Here is a 26,004-nt window from a genome sequence, read left to right on the forward strand (position 1 = left end):
ATTCTAAGGAAGGTCGTTGTTTTCATTGTCACATTAAGGGTCACATAAAAAGAACATGTCCTAAGCTTTACTCTAATGAATCTAAAGAATCCACGGAACCCACTTTGTCTGTCAATGCAATAAATGACAACATGAATGTGCCCCAAGTTTCTCCCGACCCTCCCATTGATGAGTCTCTCATTAAATGTTATGGTCATATGACGGGGCAGCGTTTTGTCATATTGTTTGACCTAGGCAGTATGCATGATGTGATCAATCCCTCTCTTGTTGAGAAAGCCCGCCTAGAGGTTAGTCAGAAATCTCCTCTCGAGGTTTCCGGTTTTGCTCCGGTATAGACTCTCTCATCACGAAAGAGTGCCTTGATGTGTTGTTTACAGTTCAACAAGCTGTTTTCCGTAGAAATTTTTTTGTCTCTCCTCTCTCAGGATGTGATATGATTTTGGGCATTCGATGGTTTCGTGAGCATAACCCTCTCATTGATTGGGCGGAAAATACGGTCACTTTCAATGCCAAAAGTGACTCTCCCATTGTCATTCGTGGAGAGCAAGTTGTTCATTCTCCATCTCTCATTTCTAATTTGCAGGCGAAGATTGAAAGGATTCAGGAGAAGGAGACTCTCTCAGTCTCGTCTTCTCCAAAGCATGATACACAAGATTTGCATGATAATGATGAGCATGATGATATGGATGACAATGACAAGCATGATGATTTGCATGATCAAGATGTGATTTCTCACAAGCATGATGATTTGCAGGCTAATGATGTGATTGTTCACAAGGATGATGGTTTAGTTGATACTTTTTCTAGTGAAGCTAACCTCATTGCAGATTCGCTCCCTCACGAAGAACCGATCTTGGCTCTCGAGCCTAGGTCCAAAGAACCCTCACAGGAAGTATTATGTGTTCGCATGATTAGTAGCACGCATTGTTCAAGTATTTCATTCGTGATCGTTTGTATTTTAGTCAGCGTCTTAATGTAATCCCTTTTCCTAGGCATGACATATTGTACGTTGAGCACGTTTCACTCATGAATGAGCACGGATGTATGCCGATTTCTCATGAAAAGCTCAAAAGTATGCATTCCAAGAGGTCATATTCCATGTCTCTTCCTTGGCACGACATAGTTGTGAAAGAGCACATGAAAGTATGAGCACCAAGCATGGGCATTTCTGTTGTGAATTGCCACAATTGATTGATCTAGATCAGAAAGAAAATATTCGATCTCATTGTTTGCATGTGTTTGATGAATGGTTTGGCACTTCGTCTCTATGTTCATCTACATTGCATACACAGTCTTTAGAGAAGACAATAGGTTTTCCAGTCACTTTACATGGAATGGGTATGTTCATGTTTTTGTGTTGGAAGTGGTTTCAGGAATTTTCATCCTCGGACATTCTTGAAGAGAACGAAGCATGACTCTAGACGAAGTTTAAGCATCGAAGAAGCCACAAAAGACTTTGTGTGGCTTTCGGCGCGGCCCAAAGAAGCAAGCGTTGCAGACCTTTATGAAGTTCAAGTACCGCCACGACCCACACATCAGAGTGGGCCGGCGAAGTGTCCCTTCGAGGATTCCGGATGCTATTGGCGATCTCCCTCGACGCCATACAGTTCGGTACCAGTACCTCACTTTGAAAAGGAGGGGATGTCACGTGACACATCCAACCAACCCTATGTGTCCGTGGACAAGCTACAACATGACAAGGGTTCAGTTCAGTCAAGTCAGTCTAGAATAGGAAGTGATCTGGCACTTTTGTGAGTCTGCTCGCAGACCGTGCATGACCAGACACTTAGATTAGATGCATATCCTCCGGTTGCACACAACATGATCATCGGCATTTCTTTCAGAATCCATCAGGGGAATTTCCCAGTGCATTAAACCTATTTTTTTTATTTTTGACATTTTTCACTTATTTATAAGTGACTTTGTTGGGAGCTAGGTAGGCAATTTTGCTAAGAAATATATAAGCAAACCAAAGCTAGCACTTTCTGGCAGAAGAGACAACAAGAACCAAGTGTTCAGCAGGCACCTTCTCAGCAAGACACCCCCGATCAGAGACTGATCAGCCCTAGCGTTTTTGCATGGTGCAAGTTTTTTAGCGTTTTTCAGTTTTTAGCCCTACGACTTCGCAGCATAGCCATTGTCGTAGCAGATTCTTACCGCCTTGACTTGCCCGCGATGACAGAAAGACCCTAGCGACAACAGAACATCGGGAGAGCCAGCATTTTTGCATCAGCACAAAGATCAGCCCTAGCGTTTTTGGATCTGCCACACACCTTAGCGTTTTTTCAGATCTTCACGACGGAATCAGCCCTAGGACCAGCGTTTTCAGTTTTCAGCAGTCATCAGACTCCGCAGTAGAACCCCCAAACCTCGCAGATCTCACCTTCCCGTAGCAGATCCTCGCCGCACGGTCAGATCCATTGAAGTTTGTAGATTCAGCCCGGAAAACGCAGATTTCAGCATCTGCATTTTCAGCGCATCGTCGTGGCATCGTCGCCATCGACATCGTCACCGACATAGAGTCAGAATTCAGTAGATAAAGATTTGCAGATTTCAGCCCGTCTCATTGTCGTCCTCATCGTCGTCGACCTCGTCGGCAAGTGCAAGCATTGTAGAGATTTGTGCAATCATAAGTAGACCGCTCTCGCCATAGAGAGTGGGGCCTTCGGAGGAGGGTTTTACGACGTCTCTGGTGTCGTATTCTCTTCTCTCTTTATCTCTCAGTCTCATGCACTTTCGCGCACAGTGTCCATTCAGTTTGTTTGTGTCCATTGCACTCTCTCATTAAGAACGGAAGGCTCTCCCTTCCATAAGAACAAAAGGAACCTTGAGCACAATTCAGAGCACTCATCTTGAGCAAAGTTCAAACATTCATTCCGCTGCACCTAACAATGGCAAATCTTGTTTCACCCACGCAACGTTCATGATATAAAGTAAAGGTTCTTTCAAAGGCTCCCAGAAAGAGAGAAAAAATTCCATAGTGAGCCCATCCCAACTAGGCGAACGCAATTTTCCGAGAGCAAGCAAAGCTGAGTGCAATTCATTCTCTGTAAAAGCCGCCTCCATGGCCAAAGCATCCTGAGGCAAGACAATGGAATGCACCGTAGATAACAAAAGTTGTCGTGCATGAATAACTATGGCGGATGCCACAGGGAGGAGCGGCAAAAACAATTCTAAACTGGGACACCATGGCATCTACACGCGTGCGCACGCACGCGCACACACACACACAAACAAAAATCAATAAACACATATATACACACACAAACAAAAATCAATAAACACATATATACTCTTTCAAATGTAATAATTCATGTCGAGCTTTTAGTTTATCCACCAACACAACTTGATCAAAGATTGTGATTCCTCGAGTAATAAAAGTCTCTCTCTCCCTTTGTCTCTTGCAAAGCTTTCTTTTTTGAACTCTCTCTCTCTCTCACACACACACACACACACACACACACACACACACACACACACACACACACACACACACACACACACACACACACACACACACACACGCACGTGCACAAGGACAAGTATACATCTAATTCATTATAACACTAAGATTACTATTCACAACTAGAAAAATTTAGGAATTTTTAAATCAAAATAATCCAAAACAGCTTCACCAGAGTCAATACATGGCGGAAAAGAGAGTCATAAAAATATCCAATCATTGGGCTTTACTTTAAGTTTGGATATGTGTGTTCACGGCTAAGAGTATTGTAGACATTTTCCTTGCCTCGTACAAGTTGATGTATGGACATTTTTCATTTTGATTGAATCCAAGCACTCTCAAGAAAATGAAGTACAAGTGCTTGCAAGACAGATAAGATTTTTTCTGGGTCTCCCTGTCGGTGAAATCGGGGCATGTGCAATAGGGCTCATCCTTGGTGTGCACCTCATACACTTGATGTGCATCTGTCTCCTGCATGAGGCTCCACCTTGACAACTTCATGTACATTGTTTAAGATGGATTTCTCTTCAATCACCTTAGCTTTCAAACCAAAAGCCAAACCAATTTTCTTTGCTGCCTCCTCTGAAATGGAAGTACAAAATTTGACTCTTATGCCAGTTCTTAGTATTGCTTTTGTTGAAGCGGAAGAGGAGTCACTTCTACCCGTAGGAGTAGTCCGCATTGTAGTTGCATCCATTTGTTCTTTTCCAATCGTCTCCACTTAATCCTTCTTCAAGCAATATCTCAACTTCATCATCTGTAAGATTTGTTCCTAGATCTATCGGCCAAATTGTCGATGGAGGAGCTGGCCTTGGATCTATGTTATGATCCACCGATCCACCACAGAACAATGAATAACATGGTTGGGACAAAACCAAAACCATTGCCTAAGTAGCCCATTTGGATGTTTTCTATACCCCTCAATGATGGTGCAAGAGTCCCTTTGCTACATGCTACTATATTTTGTCCACATCTTTTTCCATCACTAGGAATGCCACTACACATTACACGACTGTCGAGAGGAGCTCTTCTAATTTCCCACATAGATTCATTGACCTTTTGTTCCAAAACACAAACCTTTCCCTTGTCTTTAGAATTCTCACTAGTCTCTGTATCCTCCCAAAAATTGATCTTCCTCGGCCTTCCATGGGATGTACGTTCACGTGTTTTTGCATTGTACTCTGGTCTGTGCGTGGAGTCATCCTCAACATCAAATCACAATAGATGGCCCTCGCTTCTGCCAAACGGTTTCTTCGTCTCCTTGAAGAGGTGTGCGAGTTTTATACATGGGTGTTCGAGATGTAGCCTCATCGACTACTCTTATCACTTTTTTTTTCCAAGAAAAAGATCTTCTATTAGTTAATAGAACTGCCCGTAGGGCTACAACCACCTCTACTAGAGAGGGCTACAATACTCATAAGGGGAGACTCTCCCAATGAAAAAACAACATATGTACAATGAGGCTAAATCAAGAGATGGGAGGGCAAAGCCACACAGGTGGACGGCAGTGCCATCTGAGCCCACCCTGGACCATGGTGAAGAAAGGCCTAGGGCGCCAGAGTCGAAGGAAAGCCTCTCTACGCTCCCGCATGCGGTTGGAGCTGCCTTGGAGTCCCAGAGAGTATGGATCAGCTCGAGCCAAAGATATTGAACTGTCTCTGCTGGTGGTAAATGGCGAGTCTCGAAGATGCGGAAGCAGCGGGCCCGCCAGATGAACCAAAGTGTCAGGCCGCAGATGAGCTCTCAACCCTCCTCTCTCTCACTGCACCACTCCTGTGGAGTAAGCTCTGTAGCAGGCTGGAGTGTAGGTCGACCCCCTGGAACACCATCATCCTGCTGGTGGAGGATAGCTCAAACTGTAGTGCCGGGCCCGTGAGAGTGGACCAAGCAGCTGCCTCCCAAGTGTACTGTCGTGCTGTGGAAAAAGCTGGCATTAATCGGAGGACACGAAGCCAAACCTGCTGTGCCATAGGACAGTCCCAAAGACAATAACATTGACTCTCGACAGGATGGCCACAAGTTGCGCATGCTGCCGAGAGACCACTATGTACAAGCCAGCTTCCCACTGCTGTAGCTACAAAATGACTCGCTGCGGCTGTCTGGCGTCCCACAACCTCGCCCAAAAAGCTGACAAGAACTCAGCTGTGAGACCCTCCTCTTGCCAATGAGGTGCTGCAGCAGGACGAGTCTCTCTCCGTGTTGCCAGTATGTGACGTCCATTCAAACAGTGTACTGAAAGAAAGGGACACCTGGATGGTCGGCTGAGGCAAAAGGGTCTCGGAACCAGTCAAGCAGGAAAGCAGAGAGTGAGGAGGTGGATAAGGGGTAATGTGCAGGCGGGCGGGGTAGCGGGCAGGTAGGGGGTAAGACAACGGGTAGCGGCATGGCTGGCGGGCATGCGAGTGAGCAGCGGGCAGGGTAGGTGGGCGGCGGACAGGGCAGGGCAGTGGGCAGGCGGGTGGGCAAGGCAGGGTAGGGCAGTGGTGAGCAGGTAGGAGGGAGGGCGAAGGCGAGCTAGGGGCGCGATGGCGAGAAGACTTCATTTTTACTTTGATGTACAAAAATGAATTTAAGACTGAGTCATTTTTGTGCTAATTTTTGTCTTTAGTTTAAAGCCAGCTATCTTTTGAACTTTTAAGTTCTTTTGTGTAAAAGTTTAATACAACAACACTCACATCCTAAACACAAGGTTTTCTAAAAAAAAGGGGGATTAGAACGCTGGCTTTAGATATAGATTGATCTATAGTGCTTTGATGGACCCACTGTCTCTAATTCCTGTTTAGTAGACTGGTGTTAGGTGCCATCTTAGAATATAGGTCGGATTCCTGCTCACGCTATTATAATCTTTGGACTTAGCCGGTTTTAGGGTTGCAGGTTAATTCAGGCTTACTTACCCTTGTTCTAACTTATTTTTCAGGTCCAAAGTTTAAGACAAGATGATTGCTCGAATGAGGGTTATCCATGACCCTTTGAAACATACAAAGATTATGGAAAATATTGTGCAATACTTAAAGGACCACTTTTTACAAAAATCCCCTCCTTCGAGAACTAGGCCTTTCTAGATAGAAAAACAAAAAACAAAAAGATCACTTATTCCAAGTAAATACAATCTAATCTCTCACTCTTTTGTTACAGGCCTTATCCCTTTTCCAAGGGCTTGCGCTAGTTTCAGAACCTCTTTCTGTATCCCAAGTAAATACAATCTAATCTCTCACTCTTTTGTTACAGGCCTTATCCCTTTTCCAAGGGCTTGCGTTAGTTTGAGAACCTCTTTCTGTTGCCAACTCCCTGGTTCTTCGATGTATTAGCAATCTGGATGCTTCGCAACTTATATATGATTCTGTCCTAGCAATTGACAAGAATTCTTCTATGCTACACATGTTGTCCTTCAATGATTGGGTTAAGATTTTGGCTACTCTCGACAAAGATCCTGAGGATGGTGTATCTATTTTAGCTCAACGATATAATCAAGATCTTGCTCAATTCTCTTCTTCTGGTGTTGAACTTTCCAATTTTCTCGAAAATGTGGTCTTAATCCGCTTTCATCAGTACTCTAGCTACCCCTATTGTCCCGCAAACTGGTGGCCTCTTATGTAGAGACAATGCTACTCTGGAAGCCATCAAAGAATTCCAAAATTGTGCACTCTCAGTGACTCTACCCTACTAGAAATGGTTCCAAAAGTCTTTCAAGTGTTTCCTTTTCTACTTGTCAGACAAATTGCAGTAGAATCTTTTGGAGTTGATCATCAGATTTGGATTTTCCCTAACAAAGCTTTTTCAGCACCCATACTCAGTGAAACCTGGGTATACCTTGGTAACCTGTCAACATCTATTGTGGAAGACTGTCGACTCAAAATTCTTAAAGGTGGCCAGTTTTTGGACAAAGGGGAGCTTATAAAGGCTCCTTTCAACCTCAATTTTGTTGATCAAACTAAATGTGCCTCTAATGCTGGTCTATATATTCGCACAAAAGGAAATATGGAGTTTGCCAAGAGCAATCCAGACTTGTACACCGAATCAATTTGGAATGTCTATTGACCCTACTTAAAATGTGCTCGTAAATTTCTCGACCCTAAGGCAGATTGTGACTCTAGCATTATGTGGTTTGACCATGCTATCTAGTACATTCTTAATCATTTGGAACAACTCTTTCCTGAGAAACCTTTAGACTTCCACTGGTCTCTAATTTGCTCGTGGCTTGGTGGGCACTACCCCCAACAACTCTTTTACGTCTTTTCTAACTCCTGGCACTTTTACTAGCTTTAATAGAGGAAAATTTTGTAGTTTTACTAGAGGGAAAGGAAGGAGTGCCCCTAGTCGACACTTCCTTCACATGTAACTCATTTTGATGTGCATGTTATTTTTGGCCCTTGTGGAAGAAAGATTATTTTCAACAAAACTTCTGCGGTTGATCAAATTTATGTACATTGTCTAATATAATGAACTCCTTGACCAGTTTCCTCCAAAAATCTACCTTTTGTGAATGTTTTGATATATTTTTTGGTAACCATAACTTGTTGAAAAATGTCATGATAGGTTGGACTTATCATCAGCCTATTAAGAATCTTATCTATATCACGGATTTTTTTCGAGACAGTACTACTCTAGATTGTTCTTGTGTAAGATATGAGCTATTTTGTATAAAGACTTCGGCAAAATGGGTAAGCATGTGTGCACCTATGATCTGAAGATCATTAATAATTGTGCGGTTTGCGAACTTAACCAATCTAGTTAAAAGGTGTTTTTTTACAAAAATTGCTCTCTTACCTCATGTTTGGGTTTCTACTATAGGTTCTTGGATCACGCCCATTATTAGCATGAATTTTCAGAGACTTTCACAAAAATGGTCCATTGTTGGTCTTGACAAGGCCGCCAATAACCCTACTTTTATCTGCAAAAATATTGCATAGAAGGATTCTCACTTACGTCTTGCCGGGGATGAGTTTACTTAACTTATCTCCTAAAGATGCCTCCTCTTTCATCACTAATCACTTTAATAATTTTGGTAATTCATTAGAGGAAAGCAAACTACTTGTGTTATTTCCAACGTATAAATATCACAAACAGAAATTTAGATGGATTTCAGACGCTTTTTTCTAATGGTATGTTCAAGTGTTACTATCTGTCTTGATCTCGTGTTAACTGAGTTCAAATTGGTTTGTGCCAAAAAACAGAAAATGTGTTTTGATTTTCTCAAAATCCACTATAATCCATTCTGGCTCCTTAAAAACTTCACCGAAGTAACACTTAACCTCCCATATCAAATTTTCTATCTGTTTTCAGCTGACATCACTCAATGTTATTAAAACATTCCCATTAATGGTGATCTGGGACTTAAAAAATTCCAAGAAAAATGATCAAGATAGCATTTAACAATGCCAACTTGAGAGGACTTTCTTATATTTCTCTGGTACATAAATCCAGGGGGATAAAAAAGTATAATTTAAAACCTCTTGCTCACTTCAACGAAAATAATCTATGTACTATCATTTCATGGCTTCTTGATAATTGTATAGTACAATTTGGTGGTCAATGTTACAATCAATGTCTTGCTATCCCAATGGGCTTCTCATGCTCTCCTCTTACGTGTAACCTGTACTTGGCATACTTTGAATACAATTGGTTTCTTAAAACCATGGCCGATAAGTCTACAAACCGTAAGCTCTCCCTCTTTACTCACACTTATCGATATATGGATGATATTCTGAGCATCAACAATAGATCCTTTCAAGAAGAAATCTCATCTATATATCCGAAATATCTCAAAATTGAGCCTACTCTGGTAACAGGCTTTAATACTCCCTTGGGTTTCTTTTCCATCTCTATACATTTCTTAACTTTTCTATTTTATTGCATAGTCCATATAATGGAAATGTTGATCTTTGTTTCATTTGGAAAAGGGACAACCTTAAAATTCCTATTGCCCAGTTTATAAAAAAGAAGAGTAATCGACCGGCTAAAGTGGCCATTAGTTCGTGTCTAAGCTTATTATACATGATCCTCTACTCTTTGTCAAATTGCTTCATTGCTTGAGAAGAAATAAACTGTCTTATTAATAAATATTGTTGTAATAGTTTCAAAAGAGCTCACCTGGTAAAAACTATTTCACATGCCATTACACATAATAACTGGCAGGCTTAAGAATTAATCTTGATAACCTTATTACTCTAATCAGGCAGTAGGCCCATACTCAATGGGCTCATTGCCGACTTTACAAGTGGGAAACCTCAAAGCGAGGAAAACCCACCAAAAAGGTCAGATACAAGGGGAAGAACACAGAATTAATGTGCGATGCAAAATCGCTAAAAGCAAACATAGAAGAGTTGCAAGATTTCGAAGGATATGTCCCCAGTGTCAAAGGCAAAATGTAACGATTGCCTCAACGAAATCTTGAACGATGGAAAAGAATCACCTCATGTCGGTGAAACATGCGGAGACTGCGATGGTGCCACAGAGACCACAGCGACCAAAGTCTGACCCACGCGAAGATGGCAAAACATTGGAGGGAAGTCGTAAGAATGCCAAAAAGCCAAAATTGTTTGTGGAAAACCGCCGAGGGAAATGGAAGATGCATACAAGCAGAAACGCGCCGAAGGAATGCCCTGGTGCAGCGACATTCTAAAGCATATGTCTGACATTCTCATGAACAACGGAGCATCTGACACAACGAGAGGAGCTAATGTGACACACCGCAAGGAGAGTTCCAACCGGAAGAACTCCCAACAAACAACGCCAAAGAAATAGACGCTCCTTAAGAGGCAAGCGAGACTTCCAAATTGTAGTGAGAGCATGTCTCCACCATTGTCCAGATTTGTGCAAATCCCAGAGCACATTACAGTGATCAGCCAGCCAAGAGTCTTGCACAAAAGAAGCATAGATATGGCGGGCAGAAATCGCATCCACAGGAGTGTCCCATAAATTCCAATCTTGCATATGACATCCACTTGTCAGCAGCAGAATAGAGAGGAAATCTGCTAGCATATACTGAAGCAGGTTCCAAATATGATGTTAATGCATGCCCAACCCAAAGCGTGGTGCTGCTTGAGAAAAAGTAAGAAAATTCCCAGATGAATCCACCACATCATCCACCGTGCGTATGCCACGACCAGAGAGAAAGTAGGCTTGACGAGGCGATCGATCAACGAGGTAAGAGAGAACACCTTACTCTAGTGAATGCTTTCTAAACGCAACGAATTCCCATCTGCTTGCTGCCTGCCATGCCAGTAGAGATGATCGGTAACAACTTTCCTAGCGAAGAGTGAGCCAGAGGTGACTAAGCAACCGGGAACTCCATCTTGCCAAACGTAATCTCCCAAAGGGAAGTCTGCCAATGACCAAAACAGGAGTGGTAACGTGCCGACACAGATCAACAACCATAATTGTCCATGGCTGAGATTGCCAAGCAAGAGTAGGCAATAACATAGCCTTCCTTGCCAATGCATGGCGTCGAAGGTCCAAAACATTTAGCCTCCCAAGACGCTTCGCAGTGCAAAGTTTCTCCATTGCTAACAAATGGAGGCCTTTCTTATGAGAACTAGTTCGCCACAAGTGAAATACAATATTAGACATGAGCAATTAAAGATGGGAGCGAGGCCGGTGCAACAACGACAAGTAAAACTGAACATATGCCATCATGATACTTTGCACAATACGAAGTCGAACATGTAGCGGCCATGTAGGCAGTTTCCAAAGTGCAATTTAACATTCAATCGTTGGATGACCTTTGCTGTGTATTAGTTACCTGCCAACCGATAGGATATCCTAAGTGTTTTTTAGTGGTTTTCTCATATTTCTTGTGTATTGACCTATGAGCGTATTTTATGTAATGCAAATGGTACAAGCCCCACTTTGTATGTATATGTCAATATCGTTAAAGCAATCATATGTTTGATATTGTATTTCCCCTTTCTTATGTTAAAGCAATCATATGTTTGATATTGTGTTTCCCTTTTCTTACGCGTGCAATTAGGTGTGCAGGTATAGGGCAGTGAAAGGAATGGTTTCACGTCTTCAAGATCGCTATAGTTCTTTTCTTATCCCTGAAGAATACAGATTTGCGTTGCATCGACCGATCCAATCAGAACTAAAATATCTGGCCTATCAATATACCGGGGTTGGGATGGAGGTATATAAGTTGTTTTGGCTTAATTATAAATTGGCATAACGCACCTTTGTGAAATTATTGCACAAGCTCACCTGTCTGTAGTTTCTTGTCGTCAGCTTATGAAACATGTCATTGATGTTGCTACAATGGGATCTCTTTTGATTCTTTTTTGAAAGCATGGCTGATTTTGGATATTTACTTTTAATAGATAGCTTTAAAGCTTTCTTGCAGCAAAGCAGCTAGCTTGTCTTAGCGTCCTGACCATTAAGGTATCAAAGTGTGAAACATGCTCTTTATAACATCAATGTAATCTCTCAAAAGCGTACAATCCAGGCGGTTTGTGAGATAATATTTACAACAAAATGAAAGGTCTGGACAAAGGCTAATGAAGGCTTGGTGCTGCTTCGCAGCCCGATTTGAGCTGTCCTAGATGCGATCATATCGTTTGTGGAGTGTGTGAATCAACTCGAGCGGGAAAGTCATTGCTCGCGGCTTGGGCCGCCCCTTGGAAACTTTGGATCATTGAGTCCTTCAGATAAATCAGACGGCAAGACTCGTTCTTAGCTTCCATCGTAGATGATTAGATCCCTCTCCTGGCTTCATGTTTGTGCTGAAAAGATCTGGCACAGGCCATTGATACGGTGGCCGCACCCCCCCCCCCCCCCCAACCACACAAAAAAAAAAGAAAAAAGTAGCGAGGCAACTTTTGCTGCGTCTCCAAGTGCTGGGGCTTGCACTGACTGACCATGCTACTGCTCCCCAAGTGAAAGTCATCCTTGGCAAAAAGGAGGCCATCAGGCAGCAAGGCAGTCTCACTTGCTGCGTCTCGTAGCACTTGCGCTGACTGACCATGCTACTGCTCCCCAAGTGAAAGTCATCCTCATGAGCCGAGGCCAACTAGCACTGGAACGTGGGACCCAAATCTGGGGGCAGCAGGCCGTGAAATACAACGGATTCTGTGCTGTTATTTGCAGCCAGATTTCCAAGCCGTACAACTGATGACGTGGCAGTTATTTGCGTGATGCTTTTGGATGGCAGTATTGAAAGCAGTTGACTTTTGATCTTTTGGAGTGCCCACTTTTGAGAACGGTGAGTTTTGGTGCTTTTGAGCAGTTGTAAAAGCAAAGGCCAAGTGCTTAAAAAATAGTGCCTTGGGGGACGATTGCTCATCTTGGTAGATACACGTGAGAAGACCAATAATAAAGAAATAGCACTAGTGGCGCCTTGTTGAGGTGCCAGTCCATCAGGAGTGGACTATGCCACTCCGTGTCTCTTCTCAAGTGTGAAGTTCTTTTCCGGTTTATATGCATAAAGTATCAAAGCTTATTCTAGTTTTTATTTTCCACCAACATGTGGTGCCTTCTGGTGACATGGTTGGCAGAGGCAAAGGAATTTTTCCATGACCACTCACTTGGGTCTCGTACAGGTTGCAAAGGTAACCTCAAACCTTCTGTGCTGATTGAAATGATGTAAGAAGTGGAATCACAGAATTGGCACAATTGATGCAAAGGCAGGAAAACACCCTGTGGTTAGTTTCGTTCGAGGTAGAACCATGGCTTCTGCAAAAACCAATGATGAAGCACCAAATTTAGTAGATATTCTGCTAGTGGAAGAGGTAGGAGTTGTCGACCCAGAAGCAGTAGTTGAAGAAGCCGAAATAGTAGAAAAATTTGCATTGGTTTTGTCCATAGGCCGTCCCACAAATCGTTCGTTGTAAGAAGAACCATGGTCTTCATCTTCCAAACCGTAAAGTTGGAATTGTCCAACTTCTGCGAGGGATGAAAGATCGGTATTCCGTTGCCTAGAGTTGACATAGGTGCAAGGAAACCCGTTTAAGTACAACAAAAAAAATCTCAAACTCTCACAAAGTAGAAGCACAGGGTTAAAGGAGATGTGAAAGCTGTGCCTGATGAAGCGCCAAAAACCGATTCAAGGATGGGGGTAAGTGATCGGAATCGGTCAAGGAAATCTTGAAGTCGTGATACAGCAAGGGTTTTTGGCTGTCCACACCAAAATGCAAAGGGCTGGTAGCACAGGCACTAGACGAGTGTTAGAGAAATCCCGAATCGGAAGGGTGATAGAACAAAGGAAAGAGATAACCTTCTCAAACCTGCAACAAAGCTTTGGAAAACGTGATAAGTCACACGGGTTGTGGTAGCTGCAAACAGAAGCTCGTCCAGGCTGAGGCTTAGATGCCAACAAGGGAGCACAAGGATCCGATTGCAAGGGAGATGGATGAAGGAAGCGTTGCACACTACAGGAGTCCATGTGTCAACAATGCTACTAGTCTACGTCGAGTCAAAATTGCTATCCAAAGATGTTCAAAAACCGCCGATAGCGTTTGGGTTAAATCATGGTTACTCTGAAGGGGAAATCGGAACAGGGAATGGCTACATGCATGAAATTCCCTTGTTACGAATACTCACGTTTGAAACACGGAACAGGGATTCAGAACAGGAGGTTGGAATGGGAAGGGGAAATGGAGACTTGAAAATGACCATTCCCTGTAATTGTGGTCAATAAAGGCTGAAGAGGAGTTTTTAAAAATGCTTGAAGGGTGCACTTAGAGAGAGTGCTAAAGTAGAGGGCGGCTGGGTCATGGCAGATTTTTGATGAAGAGAAGGACCTAGTGCTCTGATACCATGAGAGAGTGAGTAGGGGAAGAGAAGACACGTGCAAGAACGAGAGAGAGAGAGAGAGAGAGAGAGAGAGAGAGAGAGAGAGAGAGAGAGAGAGAGAGAGAGAGAGAGAGAGAGAGAGAGAACTGAAATGAAATGTTATATTAACGTCTTCAAAAGGCCAAAATGACCTATGAGACCAGAGCGTTACAATGTGGTGGATTCGACACAAAGTCAGAGTAGCAAAATGAAATGACAAAAGGATGAGATATAAATACTATGAAATCCTAAGCTTGTAGGTATGAAATAAGCAGCTAGCTGGGATAGCTAAACCACAAGTCACAAGAGATCCAACATTGGTCGTTGGCAAATCTCAACAATCTCTTCCTTGGTCAACAGTCTGACCGGGCGTCGTACATGTCGAGCCAAAGTGATCCGGATCCTCTGATGTAGCCTCCGTCGATGCTATGTGGTCTTCCGCATTCGTGGGCGTCTGGATCTCTCCAATTCAGTCGCTCAGTCGATCAGTGTGCCTTTGGTGTGAGGCAACAAGATCTGTTGTTGTAGTAGCTCCTCCAGGTGTCCAGTGTCTGCTCTAAAGAAGTCTGTGATGTGTTTCTGGGACTGGCTGACCTCTCCTCTCAGCAGGCTCTCTCTGTGTCTACGCAGCTCGAGTAGAAACAAACCCATGCATCTCTGATCCTCGTACCTCATGACTTTGGAGAGTGGTCCAAAGCCCTCTCTGAACAAGCAGTGGAAGCGGCCTCGTATCTCGTAGTAGACGGGGCAGTGGCATGTGTAGTGTAACTCTGTCTCAGGCTCCATGTCACATAGGGGGCATGTCCTGGCCTCTGCTGGTACTCCGTTGTATCTCCGAGTCTCGATCCGCAGCTGGTGTGAAGGTGTGCGTATCTGGCCAATAGCGCACCGTATCCCATGAGACAAGTGGGTGTCCATGTATCTGGGCCTCGTAACAAAGCTGATCGCCGTAAGCTGGAGAAGATGTTCTCTGTAGAAAGCCATCTTCGTGTCCAGCTCCTGTGTTGGCTGTATCCATGTCCTCCTGGTGTCTAGCTGAATTAGGTCCTGGCGGGTGAGCCTGGTGATCTCGAACTGTGTAAGAATCATGGAGGGTGCGTCTAGTGAGTACTCGAAGGGGGGCAATTTGTCTATACTGAACCCATGCGCTTGGAACCATGATGTCATCTCCCCATACTAACATGCCGTATCTCCTTGCATGGCTAACTGTTGAGAGGACTCAAGTGCAAGACGGGCGTATCTGTCTCTGGGAAGTTCCCACATGCGGTGTATGAAGGAGACAGATCTAGTGAGCGCCTCAACTACTAGTGGGGAGCAGCTAGCTCTGCTCAGATAATGGCACGTGGTACTGAGGCCTTGGCTCTAATGAGCCGCGAGATCATAGAGACCAGGGGCTTCTCCATGTCCCCCCGTCCATCAGTGCGACCTGTCCTCCCGTGACGATCCAATGAAGGCCCCCATATCTCAGCTCCATAGAGCAATGCAGAAGCCACTAGCGTGTCAAAGAGCGAGAGCTTCGTCCGAGGCTCCTGAAACTGAGCTTGTGAACACATCCTCTCCAATCTACCCAATGCTGAATGGGCTCTGGTCAATCTAGTCTCTGCTACACTCCTTAACGAGAATGCTGGTCCACCAAAAACCACTCCAAGGTAAGTGTAAGCATCTGTATACTCCACCTTCTCTTGGCTGTATGTGAATGCGGGCGTTGACCTCTTGAGCCACTGTGGGGTGGTATTAAATGTCATGACCTTGGTTTTTCCAAGGTTGACAGACAAACCACTTTCATGGGCAAACTATGCAAAGCATCCAAATGACGTTGCATCCCTTCCGGACAGTCGGAGATCAACACAATATCATCAGCGTATAACAATAGCGGGATCCATGTCCCCGCCAGCGGGGAACCTCTATCCCCATCTCTCTCAATGTAGTCAGAAACCTCATCCACATACATACCAAATAGAGTAGGAGAGAGCGGGCAGGCCTGCTTCACCCCAATAGTGGAGTGAACCGGTGTAGAAAGACCCTCTGAAGTGCGTACATGCCCTACTACTGATCTGTTTAATGCCATGATCCCCCAAATTAGCTCTGTGGGTACTCCCATCTCCTGTAATCTGCGCATCAGTCTAGCTCTGGGTACTGTGTCAAATGGTTTGCGGAAATCCACAAAGCTACAATAGATCCGTCTCCCATGGGATCTGCCCTCCTGGATGATGGCCCTGAGTGTCAAGATATGGTTAAGGGTAGAAAAACCTCTTCTAAACCCTGCCTGTCCAGCTGCACGCATTCCCTCTCTCTGTCCATTTACTCAACAGCTATGAAGAATGGATGCGTACAACCGTGCCAATGTGTGTCCAATCATGATAGTGCGATAGTTCCCAGGCTCCATAGGATCTCCTGATTTGAAAATAGGTACAATCGTAGATAGGCTCCAGGTATCAGGCTAGCCCTCGCACATGGCACGGTTAAACATGACTGCTAGAAGCTTTGCTAGTAGATCTTTGGCATGCATGAAATGCTCAGCCACCAAGCCATCATGATCATATGCTCTCCCAGTCCTCATCCTATCAATAGCCTTCTTCACCATCTCGGCGGTGAAAAAAGCACATGTGTGTGGGCATGGGTCGGGGGGGGGGGGGGGGGGGGGTGGGGAGGGTCGGGAAGGGGCGGCTGTCCAGAAACTGTGTACAAAGCTGATGCGTACTAACCCCAAGTCTCTGTAGAGGTAATGGTGGGGGGGGGGAGGGGGGAGACAACTCATGAAAGAGCCGCCATGCCTCACATGAGTCCTGACTCAAGAATAGCTGGTAGAGATCTTGCTCTAGTTGAGCCAAAAATGCCCTCTTTTTCCGCTGCACCAAGCATCGGAAGTCAATCTGTGATTGTCTGTGAGTGGTGTCCCCCAAAAGCACTTCCCTCTGAAGTCTAGCTTTGGTTTCGCGGCATTCCTCATCATACCAGCTGTTCTGAGGCATGCTCCCAGAACGACGTCTATGCTCAGGCTGGGTGTGTGGGTACTCTGCTGCTGCATCATGTAATGTCTGTGTCAGTATAGTAGTAAGCTCCCCCAGAGGTTGCTGTGGCTCCTCAGTGCTTAGGCGTTTGTAGATCTCGTCTACGTATACCGAATCCGTCTCCTGCGTGAAGGTATAGCGAGTACGAGCAGGTGTGGGCCCAACTATGAGATCCTGGATATTAGAGATGAGGCTTGGTTGTGCCATGACATAATCAACTGTGCTGGCTCCATGTCTGTGTGGAAAGCATGTGAAGCCTCCCGCAGCGGGAAATCTCTGTAGGCCATTCAAGATGGATGTGCGGTCCCCATGTCTATCAGGTGCCATCCATACTCAGTATGTTCCCCATCTTGTGATAGTTTGGATAGGCCAGTCTCTGCAACATCCAGCTCTCTCAACATCTCCTCTGAAGTATCATAGAAGATTGTCGGATGATGGGCAGTCCTAGCATTGAAGTCCCCTAGAATGATAATGTCGCCATCTCTAGAGAATTCCCATGTCATCATCCAAAATATAGAAGGGGGACTGTCCTCTGGGTGGTGCATATACGGACGTACTCGGGGGGAAGTAGCAAATAGCAATGTAGAGATATCTGCCAGTCTCTGCTCTCAATCTCACCCACATGTACCTAGCTTGCTCATCCTTGCGAGCTATATGTATCAATGGCTGCAAACCCTCCCTGAATAACACTGCCACTCCTTCTGAGCCCCGCCCTCTGTGCTCTGATCGTGTCTCCTGTCTACAAGCTGTCTCCCATCTGTATCCACTAATGTGAGTCATAGATTGCCCAAGGGCCTGATGTGTCTCAGAACCGACTTCACCATCGCGCTAGCCTCGGCAAGAGCTACGCGACAACGCCAAGCATTCCTCGTGGAACAGAGCGAATGCGCTTACGCATCTACGAGCTATTTGTGGCCGTAAGTATATCAAACGATGTCTGTTTTCTACGTGCAAGTAGTCATTAGAATCGTGGCGACATAAGCTACACATAGGTTCTCATAGATTTCAGTTTCGAGCACTTTCAGAATTCAGCTCTGTCTTTATACGCGTTTTCCGCAGATGGATTTAGAGCTAGGATTTTGAGTGTAGAGGCTTAGGGACAGGTGTATCCTAGTGAGGGGATGGTGTTTCTTAAGTTTCGTACGATTTTGGCATGGTTTAGTGGGTTTCCTTCCGTTTGTGTGTATGTGGGTTGAGTGGTGTAGTTGAGAGCAATGAGATTCTACGTTGTGGTTTAGTTGGCCTTCCAGAGTGTTGTATGTGTAGGATGGTCTCAGCCTGACAAGCTAAAGAGATTTCCTCCGTGTGCCTATTGTGTCATCTGTGAGAGAGAGAGAGAGAGAGAGAGAGAGAGAGAGAGAGAGAGAGAGAGAGAGAGAGAGAGAGAGAGAGAGCCTTGGTCGTTGTAATGAAACTGCCGGGCGAAATCTTCCTGCAAAATTTTTTCTTGTCGAGGGTTGTCTTTGCTTTGTGCAACCACCTGCAGAAGAGACATTGTGCTGCAACCTACTAGCCTCACGTTGCATCATCCAACCAGTTGCAGACATGACGCGTGCTGCTCTGGATGAACTCTGTGCGCTTTGCTTGATTGCTCTTGTTGTACTCTGTGAGCTCTATCTGACCTGCACACCAAGGTAACCTGCACGCTCTAGTTTGCTTCTTCAACCTGAAAATTTGTCTGCTACATACAACATTTCAACATACATCAATAGATTCCATGCCACTGTCAATTGCCACACCCATTGGTTGCAGAGTTGGATTATCCCTTAGGTGTTTGGTGCGTGCACTTTTATGTGAGAGCTGCCCCTCATTCTTCTGAGTCTTGAATACGGCTCAAACACTTTTGACCGGTTTTGTCACCTCTATTTCTTTTGGCATGTATTATGTCACGACCAAGGGGTTTTTTCATTTCTCTTTGATTCGTTGAGAAAAAAAAAAGAAAATGAAAATGTAATAATAACGTCTTCAAAAGGCCAAAATGACCTATGAGACCAAAAGGTTACATGTGGTGAATCTAATACCAGGTCTGGGTACAAAAACTGAAAAGAAAATAGTGGGTAGGGGTGGGGTGAAAGCTGATACAAAGGGGATACAAAGGGTGAGCTGATACAATGGAGCTCTCTGACAGTAGAGGCATCATATACATATACATCAATATCCAAAACGCTATAGAGATTCAATGTCCTCCAAGGTAAGCACTCTGTCGGGACGGCTCGTGTGTCTCTCGAGTATGGTATGGATCCTCTGTTGCAATCTGTGTCGATGTCGAGAGGGCCCACTTATCCACGGGTGGCGATGGGACCGTCCCAACTCTATCTCCCGATCAAGCAGTATGCCTATGATGCTCTGCTATGTTGTGGGGGCTGCTCGAATCCTGTCTATGACTGAAAGAAATCTGCTATTTGCCGCTTTTCCTGGATCTCTCTCATTGTTCCCCTCTTCAAGAGGTCATCTTTGTGTCTGCAAATCTCGAGTAAGTATAATCCAAGGCATCTCTGATCCTGGTATCTCATGACTCTAGAAAGTGGTCCAAAACTCTCTCTCAATAGACAATGAAAGTGGCCTCGTATCTCATAGTATGCTGAGCAGTGACATATGTAATGTAGCTATGTCTCGGGCTCTATTTGGCACACCTGCCAAATCTTGGACTCAGCGGGTACTCCTCTAAATCTGCCGGTCTTGATCTCTAGCTGATGTGAGGATTTGCACATCGTATCCCGTGGGGTAGATGAGTATCCATGTATCCTGGTCTATTCACAAAACCATCCTCCCTATAGAAAGCCATCTTCTCACCCAATTCATGTGTAGGCTTTATCCATGTCCTCTTTGTATCCAACTGAATCAAGTCCTGTCTGATGAGCGTGGTAATCTCTACCCTAGTGAGGGAAATGGAGGGTGCATCTAGAGAGTATTGAAATGGGGTAGCCAATCCATACTAAAGCCATGTAACTGAAACCAAGATGCCATCTTTGCATACAAACATGATCTATCTCTCTGCAATGCCAGCTGTTGCGAAGACTCTAGTGCTAATCGATCCTTTTTAAGTTTCCGGTACAGATGCCTGGCATATTTCATTTGTGGCTTGCACTCCACAATCATTTGTTTTCATGGGTTTTAGAAGGCAGTTAGGTCGTGTGCTAGAGCGACTAGATAGCCTCTCTCCGTGCTGCCAGTATTTGACGTCCCAGTCGAACAGTGTATTGAAAGAAAGGGACCCCGGGATGGTCGGCTGAGGAGAAAGGGTCCCTCCAAAACCGCTCTCCAGGATCTCACTGCACTCATGCCAGTGGACAACTCTTCCAAGCCCAAAGCCTCCAATGGCCTGTCTCAACAGTTGCTGGGTCAGGATCCATGACACAAGTCCTCCACTCGGAATTTTCTGAAAACAACACACTACAACCTGTGGAGCCTCTACTGAGACTCTGTGTAGTCGACCCTCGTCGTGTATCTTGAAGAACATGGAGGGTTCAGTCTTTGAGCAAGCTCGAACTGCGATGAGGACCTCCAGTCGCGTGAAGGCCCCCATCCATCTGGGAGCTGATGTCTGTAGAGGTGTGAGCCACTCAGCTGGTAGTGCCTCTGTGATGTCTTGACACATGCTCTGCACCCCTCTCATGCCCTGCAGTTGGATGCTCTGTAACTCCTCTGGCAAACCGGAGAATGGAAGCCAGTCACCTAGAGTACGTGCTGAACCCTCTGCCATGTGACCCCAAGAAACATGAGGCCTACTACCAACCAAGTGGCCTTTCTGAGTGCTGACCATGGGGTTCCAAACAAGGGGCTATCTCAAGCACTCCTCCGTGTAGATGGGCTGGTGCTGTTCCAGGCATCTCTGCAGCTGCTCCCAAGAGCGAAGCAGGCTCACAGCAAAACGATCCTCCAGTCTGTTGCTCAGACCAACTCTGCGCAGCTGTGTAAAGATCCATAAGATGGAAGGTCTCCAAGGGCCTCCTGCCTGAGGCACTCGAGCTCTAAGCCGTGAAGCAAAAACTCCCTCCAGGGCTCCTCCCTTGGAAGCAGTCCTCTGACAACAAACTTCCCAAGAAGGGCTCTGCTGTGCTGTGCTGGGTCTATGATCCCCAACTCGATATGTGAGAACAAGGTAGAGTGATGACCTGCCAGGCTACTTCGGCCCGGGCTATCGGAGTGTCTCACCCTGTCCAAAGAATGTTCCTGATCAGCCTCTCTATCTGGCTGATGCAGGAGCTCGAAAAGATCCAACAAGATGTAATGTACCACATAGTAGCCAACAACACCTCGTTGGCCACTACAACTCTGTCATCCAAAGAGAGTCGTGCCGAACTCCAATGTAGCAACTTCCTCTTGATGGACAGGAGGAGGGGAGCAATCTGCTGCTCAGGAGACAAGTCCAGGCCAACCTGACAGCCAAGTAGCGATCTGCAGTCCTTGGGGGAATCCATCTAAAACCCTCACCTAGCAGCCAATCAGGCATGGGAGCATTGCCAACCCAGAAAGCCATTGTCTTCCTCCAGTTGATCAGTGCGCCTGATGCACAACAAAACGTCTCTAGAGCTTGCTCACACTTGTGCAGGTTGCCCCCCTAGCCCTCAAGTACAAAGCTGAGTCGTCTGCAAACTCAGCATCCAGTAAGTCAATAACTCATCGCCCCGAATAGGGAGCGCTAAGCCACACAGACCAACTTGCTATGAAACCAAGAATCTGCTCATCGCCTCAGCATAGAACAGAAAGAGGAAGGGGGCTAGAGGACAACCCTGTCTGACCGAGCGTGTGAGTCTGAAACGGTCTCCTCTACCTCCTGCCAAAAGCACCTGACTGTGTGCATGTCTGTTGTGCATGTTTATAGAGAGCTGACACACCTCTAATCCGAGCATCTGAGAAACCCATCTTGCGTAAAGTGCCCTCCAAGAAGTCCTAGTCAACTCTACCGTAAGCCTTCTCAAAATCGAGAAAAAGTATTACCAGATCCTCACCTCGGAGGCGCGCGAGGGCAGACGCCTCCCAAAAGGTGAAGATGTTATCAAGGATATTGCGCTTCTTGACAAAACCTATATGTGGTTCATGTATAATGCTCTCTAGAACCGAATTCTCAATCTCAGAGCCTTGGCTAGAATTTTGTAGGCTGAGTTGAGGATGGTGATGGGCTGCCACTGCCGAATCTCATCCAAGGAGCCACTCTCCTTGGGAATGAGGTAGATCAAGCCCTCACTCATGCTGTCAGGCATCTCTCGTGTGCAAGATGTACTGAAAAGCGCTGCGAAGGTCTAAGCCAAGCAAGTCCCAGTACTCCAAGAAAAAACTGGGAGTCAAACCATCCTCATCGGGACAATTACCCCGGGGAAGTGCTTTGAGGGCCGCATGGAGCTCCTCTAGCTAAAGAGGCAGCTCAAGCCTCTGGCGCATCTCCTCAGTCACAAGATAAGGCACCTGTGCCCAAACCTGCTCTCAGCATGCATCCTAACGCTCTGACTGAGGCTCTGCGGACAGCAGGTTACGGGAAAAGTCAGTAGCAACTGCACGCATATCCTCTGGCTCTGAAGCAACTGACGCGTCAGGTCTTCTCAACAGGCTGACACTGTGTGCGCATGAGGGGGTCCCACTGCCTCAAAGAACGCCCCAGTCACTTTGTCACCCACCTAGGTCCGCTGAGCTGCCTTTGGATGGAGAGAAAACTCATGACGTCTCTCCTCTATGCTGGCAAGCACCTGGCAAGCGTGTTGCAATTGCTCCTCCAATCAAGGACTATCTGGGTGCTACTCCTGCATCCTCTCCAAGGAAGCAACGCCGCGTCGAAGACGCTGCTCCTCCCTCACTGCAGCCAGGCGGGCCGTAGACTCCTGGAGAAAGAAACGACTAAACTGAGCAAGTCCAGAGCCCACTTTGTCAGCAGGAGACTCCTGCGTGTCCAAGCCCCCTGTTGAAAGAGCCACCACTCGCTCTCTGAGCTCCGAGTCCAACAAGATCCTCTCAGGGATGCGTAGCATTGTGCTCCCCCTCCTCTGTCTATTTGTCACAGTGAGGATCCTGGTGCATGGTCCGAAAAAGATGTCCCAGCCAAAATGCAAACTGACCCACCCAAGTCACATATGTGGTCACTAGCGTAGAAGCGGTCTATTCGAGATAGATTCACTCCTCGCACTCTGCGGTCCAAGCAAGAGAAGGCCAAGCTGTTTGGGAGCCTCACAAAGCTAGAGTGCTGCCAAACATCTGAACCCTCAAAGTCTTACATAGCCTCTCCCAAGCTGCCAACTTAGCCCCGTGCACAGTAGCTTGGCTACCTCCAATCCTGTCAGAGGGGTCCTCTAGCATGTTGAAGTCACCCCCAATTCACCATTGCTCTGCATGCGGCAGAGACTCTACAATGTGAGACCAAAACTTTGCACGTGCACTTGCCACATTCACTGAACCCTGCCAGGCACAATAATACCTCTGCCTAATGGCGTGCTGCCAAGAGTCCGCAATAGTCATAGACACCCCTCCCTGGATACCACCAGGTCCAAATGCAGCTAACCAAAATGTCTCATATCACCCACGCAAAAGCTGACCGCATCGTCTAATGCGGCTCTCACAAAGATGATGCTCCTGCAGCATAAGAAGATCAATCTCTCCGCCCACAAGGCATCGTTGAAGCTCCTAACGCAATCAACCCCGCTGGCGCTGAAACTGGGGCCCACCTTATCCCTGCACATTCCATGAGACAATCCTCATGGAGAACGAGAAAGAACTGATGCTGCAGCAGTAGCTAACCGCGCTATCTTCGAAGCTGGCTTGGATGGGAAATAATCCCCGTCCGAGCGTCCTCGAGATAGGCGTGACTGCAAAGAATATCTAGCCTAGGCCCAAGAAGAGCGTGGCGTGCGCAGGGCAACCTCCTCTATCCAGGAGTCCTCATGCATGTATACATAGCATGGTGGGCTCTGTGTGTCAGCAAAGAAGTGTATCACAATGTGTACATTTTGCCGAGTCTGTACCAGGCCTTTAACCCCTAGGTCTCCCATGTGATGAGAGAATTCGAGGGCCTGCGCCTGCAGCCACTCCATCATTGATTTTAGAGTCCACTTAGACTGGTCCCTGCCACATAAGGGAAAAGAGAAGCCAACCGCTGAGTCCACGGCCTCTATCCCTCTAGCTGCAAGGAACAGTACATGAACTTTGAAACAAGCTTCCTCAAAATCTGGTGAAGGGTCGTCGAGAACTGTGTGAAGTCGTAGGCAAAGAAGTCCCACCTACGACGAATGTCGAAGCTCGTCAGTCCATGAGGAACTGCTGCAAAGGGAGACGTCTGATTAGAAAGGGGGTTCGCAAGAAAGGCTATCCCTCTCTCGCCAAGCGACTTGTGGAAAAAGCGTTGCCAAGAGATCTCCTAGTAGCCGAGGAAGGTCCTACCCCATGGGTCAGTTGTGGGGTAGGAACGGGAGGAGATGTGGAAGCAGGGGGGCTAGTGGGGGAGGGGGGGGGGGGGGGGGGGGGGGGGGGGGGGGGGGGGGGGGGGGGGGGGCGGGGAGCGGGGAGCGGGGAGGGAAGGAGGGGGGAGGCGGGGAGGAGGAAGGAGGCGGGGTGGGAAGGGCAGAGGAAACTCGGGGGGAGGAGGGTGGAGCTGGGACCTCGTCCTGCTGAAGAGGGTCGAAACAGTTCCCTGTGGGAACCCACTGCTGCTGGCTTGGAGCCTCGTGACCACCCGGAGGGCTATGCTGACGTGGTGGCCCCTGTCGACGCCGACCACGAACCTACTGCCAGCCCTCCTCTACTTGAGCCCTAGGCTCGGAGGGTGAGTCTGCCTGAGTACCCTATGACTCTGTCTGCTGCTGTTGGCCAGCCCTAGAAGGCTGGGGCTGAGCCTGAGGTGAAGGTCGGGGCCTCCTCCGTGGACAGGCCTTTGCAAGATGGCCCATCTGTCGACGAATGAAACACTGATTCGGGAGGCCCAAATACGCCACGCTCTGGCGGAGCCAACCACCACTCACCCAAGGTAGTAGAATGGCCGTCGGGAGGGTGTGGGTGTCCCGAACAAGAACACGTACTGTGGGAATGCCAGCTGCCTTGGCAACTATAGAGGCTGTCGTGCGAGGTGTCTCCAGGACAGTCCCAATCTCTGAGTCTATCCTAGATAGGAGTGGAAGGTACTCCCTCCTCAGGCCGGGGAAGCAGAGTGAGATGTGAAGGTTTGCCTCCTTGACAAGAACGTCAGTAGCTGGGTCAAAACCATGGCGCCTCTCTCGAAAATGATCTTGAACTGTTCGGATGGCCAGGGGGCTCATCGCAATGACCTTGGATGCCATCTCGGGGGTCTTAAACTCTATCTGGTAATAGCCACGTCCGAGAAGCTGAATGTCGAGGATCTTGGCCACCTCTGCTAAAAGGCGGGCTTGGAGGAGATCACGCAACTCTAGTCTGCTAGGTCGGGTGCCGATGATCTTGCAGATGACGGAGGTCGCTTGGAGGCGCTCCACCTGAGCGGCTAGGCTCGCTTGCTCTGTCGGCGAGAGAGCAAGTTGGATGATCGGCTCTGCAGGGCTGGGCGAGGGGGCTTGTAGAGAGTCTCTGGGGCAGAGCATGAGCCTTCATCTGTGTCTACTCCTGTAAATGTTGCGGATGAAGAGGACCAGACGACGATGAGAGCTCCTACGGTAAAGCCATCAAAGCCGAGGCGTCAGCAGAAACCCAAGCCTTGAGGGGGGGGGGGGGGGGGGGGTGGGGTGGCAGCGAGCGGGCAGGAAGGCAGCGAGTGGGCGGGCAGGATGGAAGCCAACAGGAGGGGCAGCGCAAGGGGGGGGGGGGGGGTGTCGAGGG

The 26,004-nt window shown here is 46.8% G+C and overlaps 1 protein-coding gene across 2 annotated transcripts in view; it reads left to right on the forward strand.

Moving 5' to 3' along the window:
• Positions 1-26,004, forward strand: part of LOC147436894 (uncharacterized) — an 87,856-nt gene that overhangs the window by 20,580 nt on the left and 41,272 nt on the right. For both annotated transcript variants that reach the window (XM_086486283.1, XM_086486282.1), the window contains exon 5: positions 11,441-11,588. In XM_086486283.1, coding sequence (XP_086342409.1) covers positions 11,441-11,588 — 148 coding nt within the window. The remainder of the gene's footprint in view (positions 1-11,440; positions 11,589-26,004) is intronic.

The sequence above is a fragment of the Adiantum capillus-veneris genome, chromosome 17 (genome assembly GCF_014529385.1).
Source record: "Adiantum capillus-veneris isolate H3 chromosome 17, ASM1452938v2, whole genome shotgun sequence".
In the NCBI taxonomy this organism is placed as follows: domain Eukaryota; kingdom Viridiplantae; phylum Streptophyta; class Polypodiopsida; order Polypodiales; family Pteridaceae; genus Adiantum; species Adiantum capillus-veneris.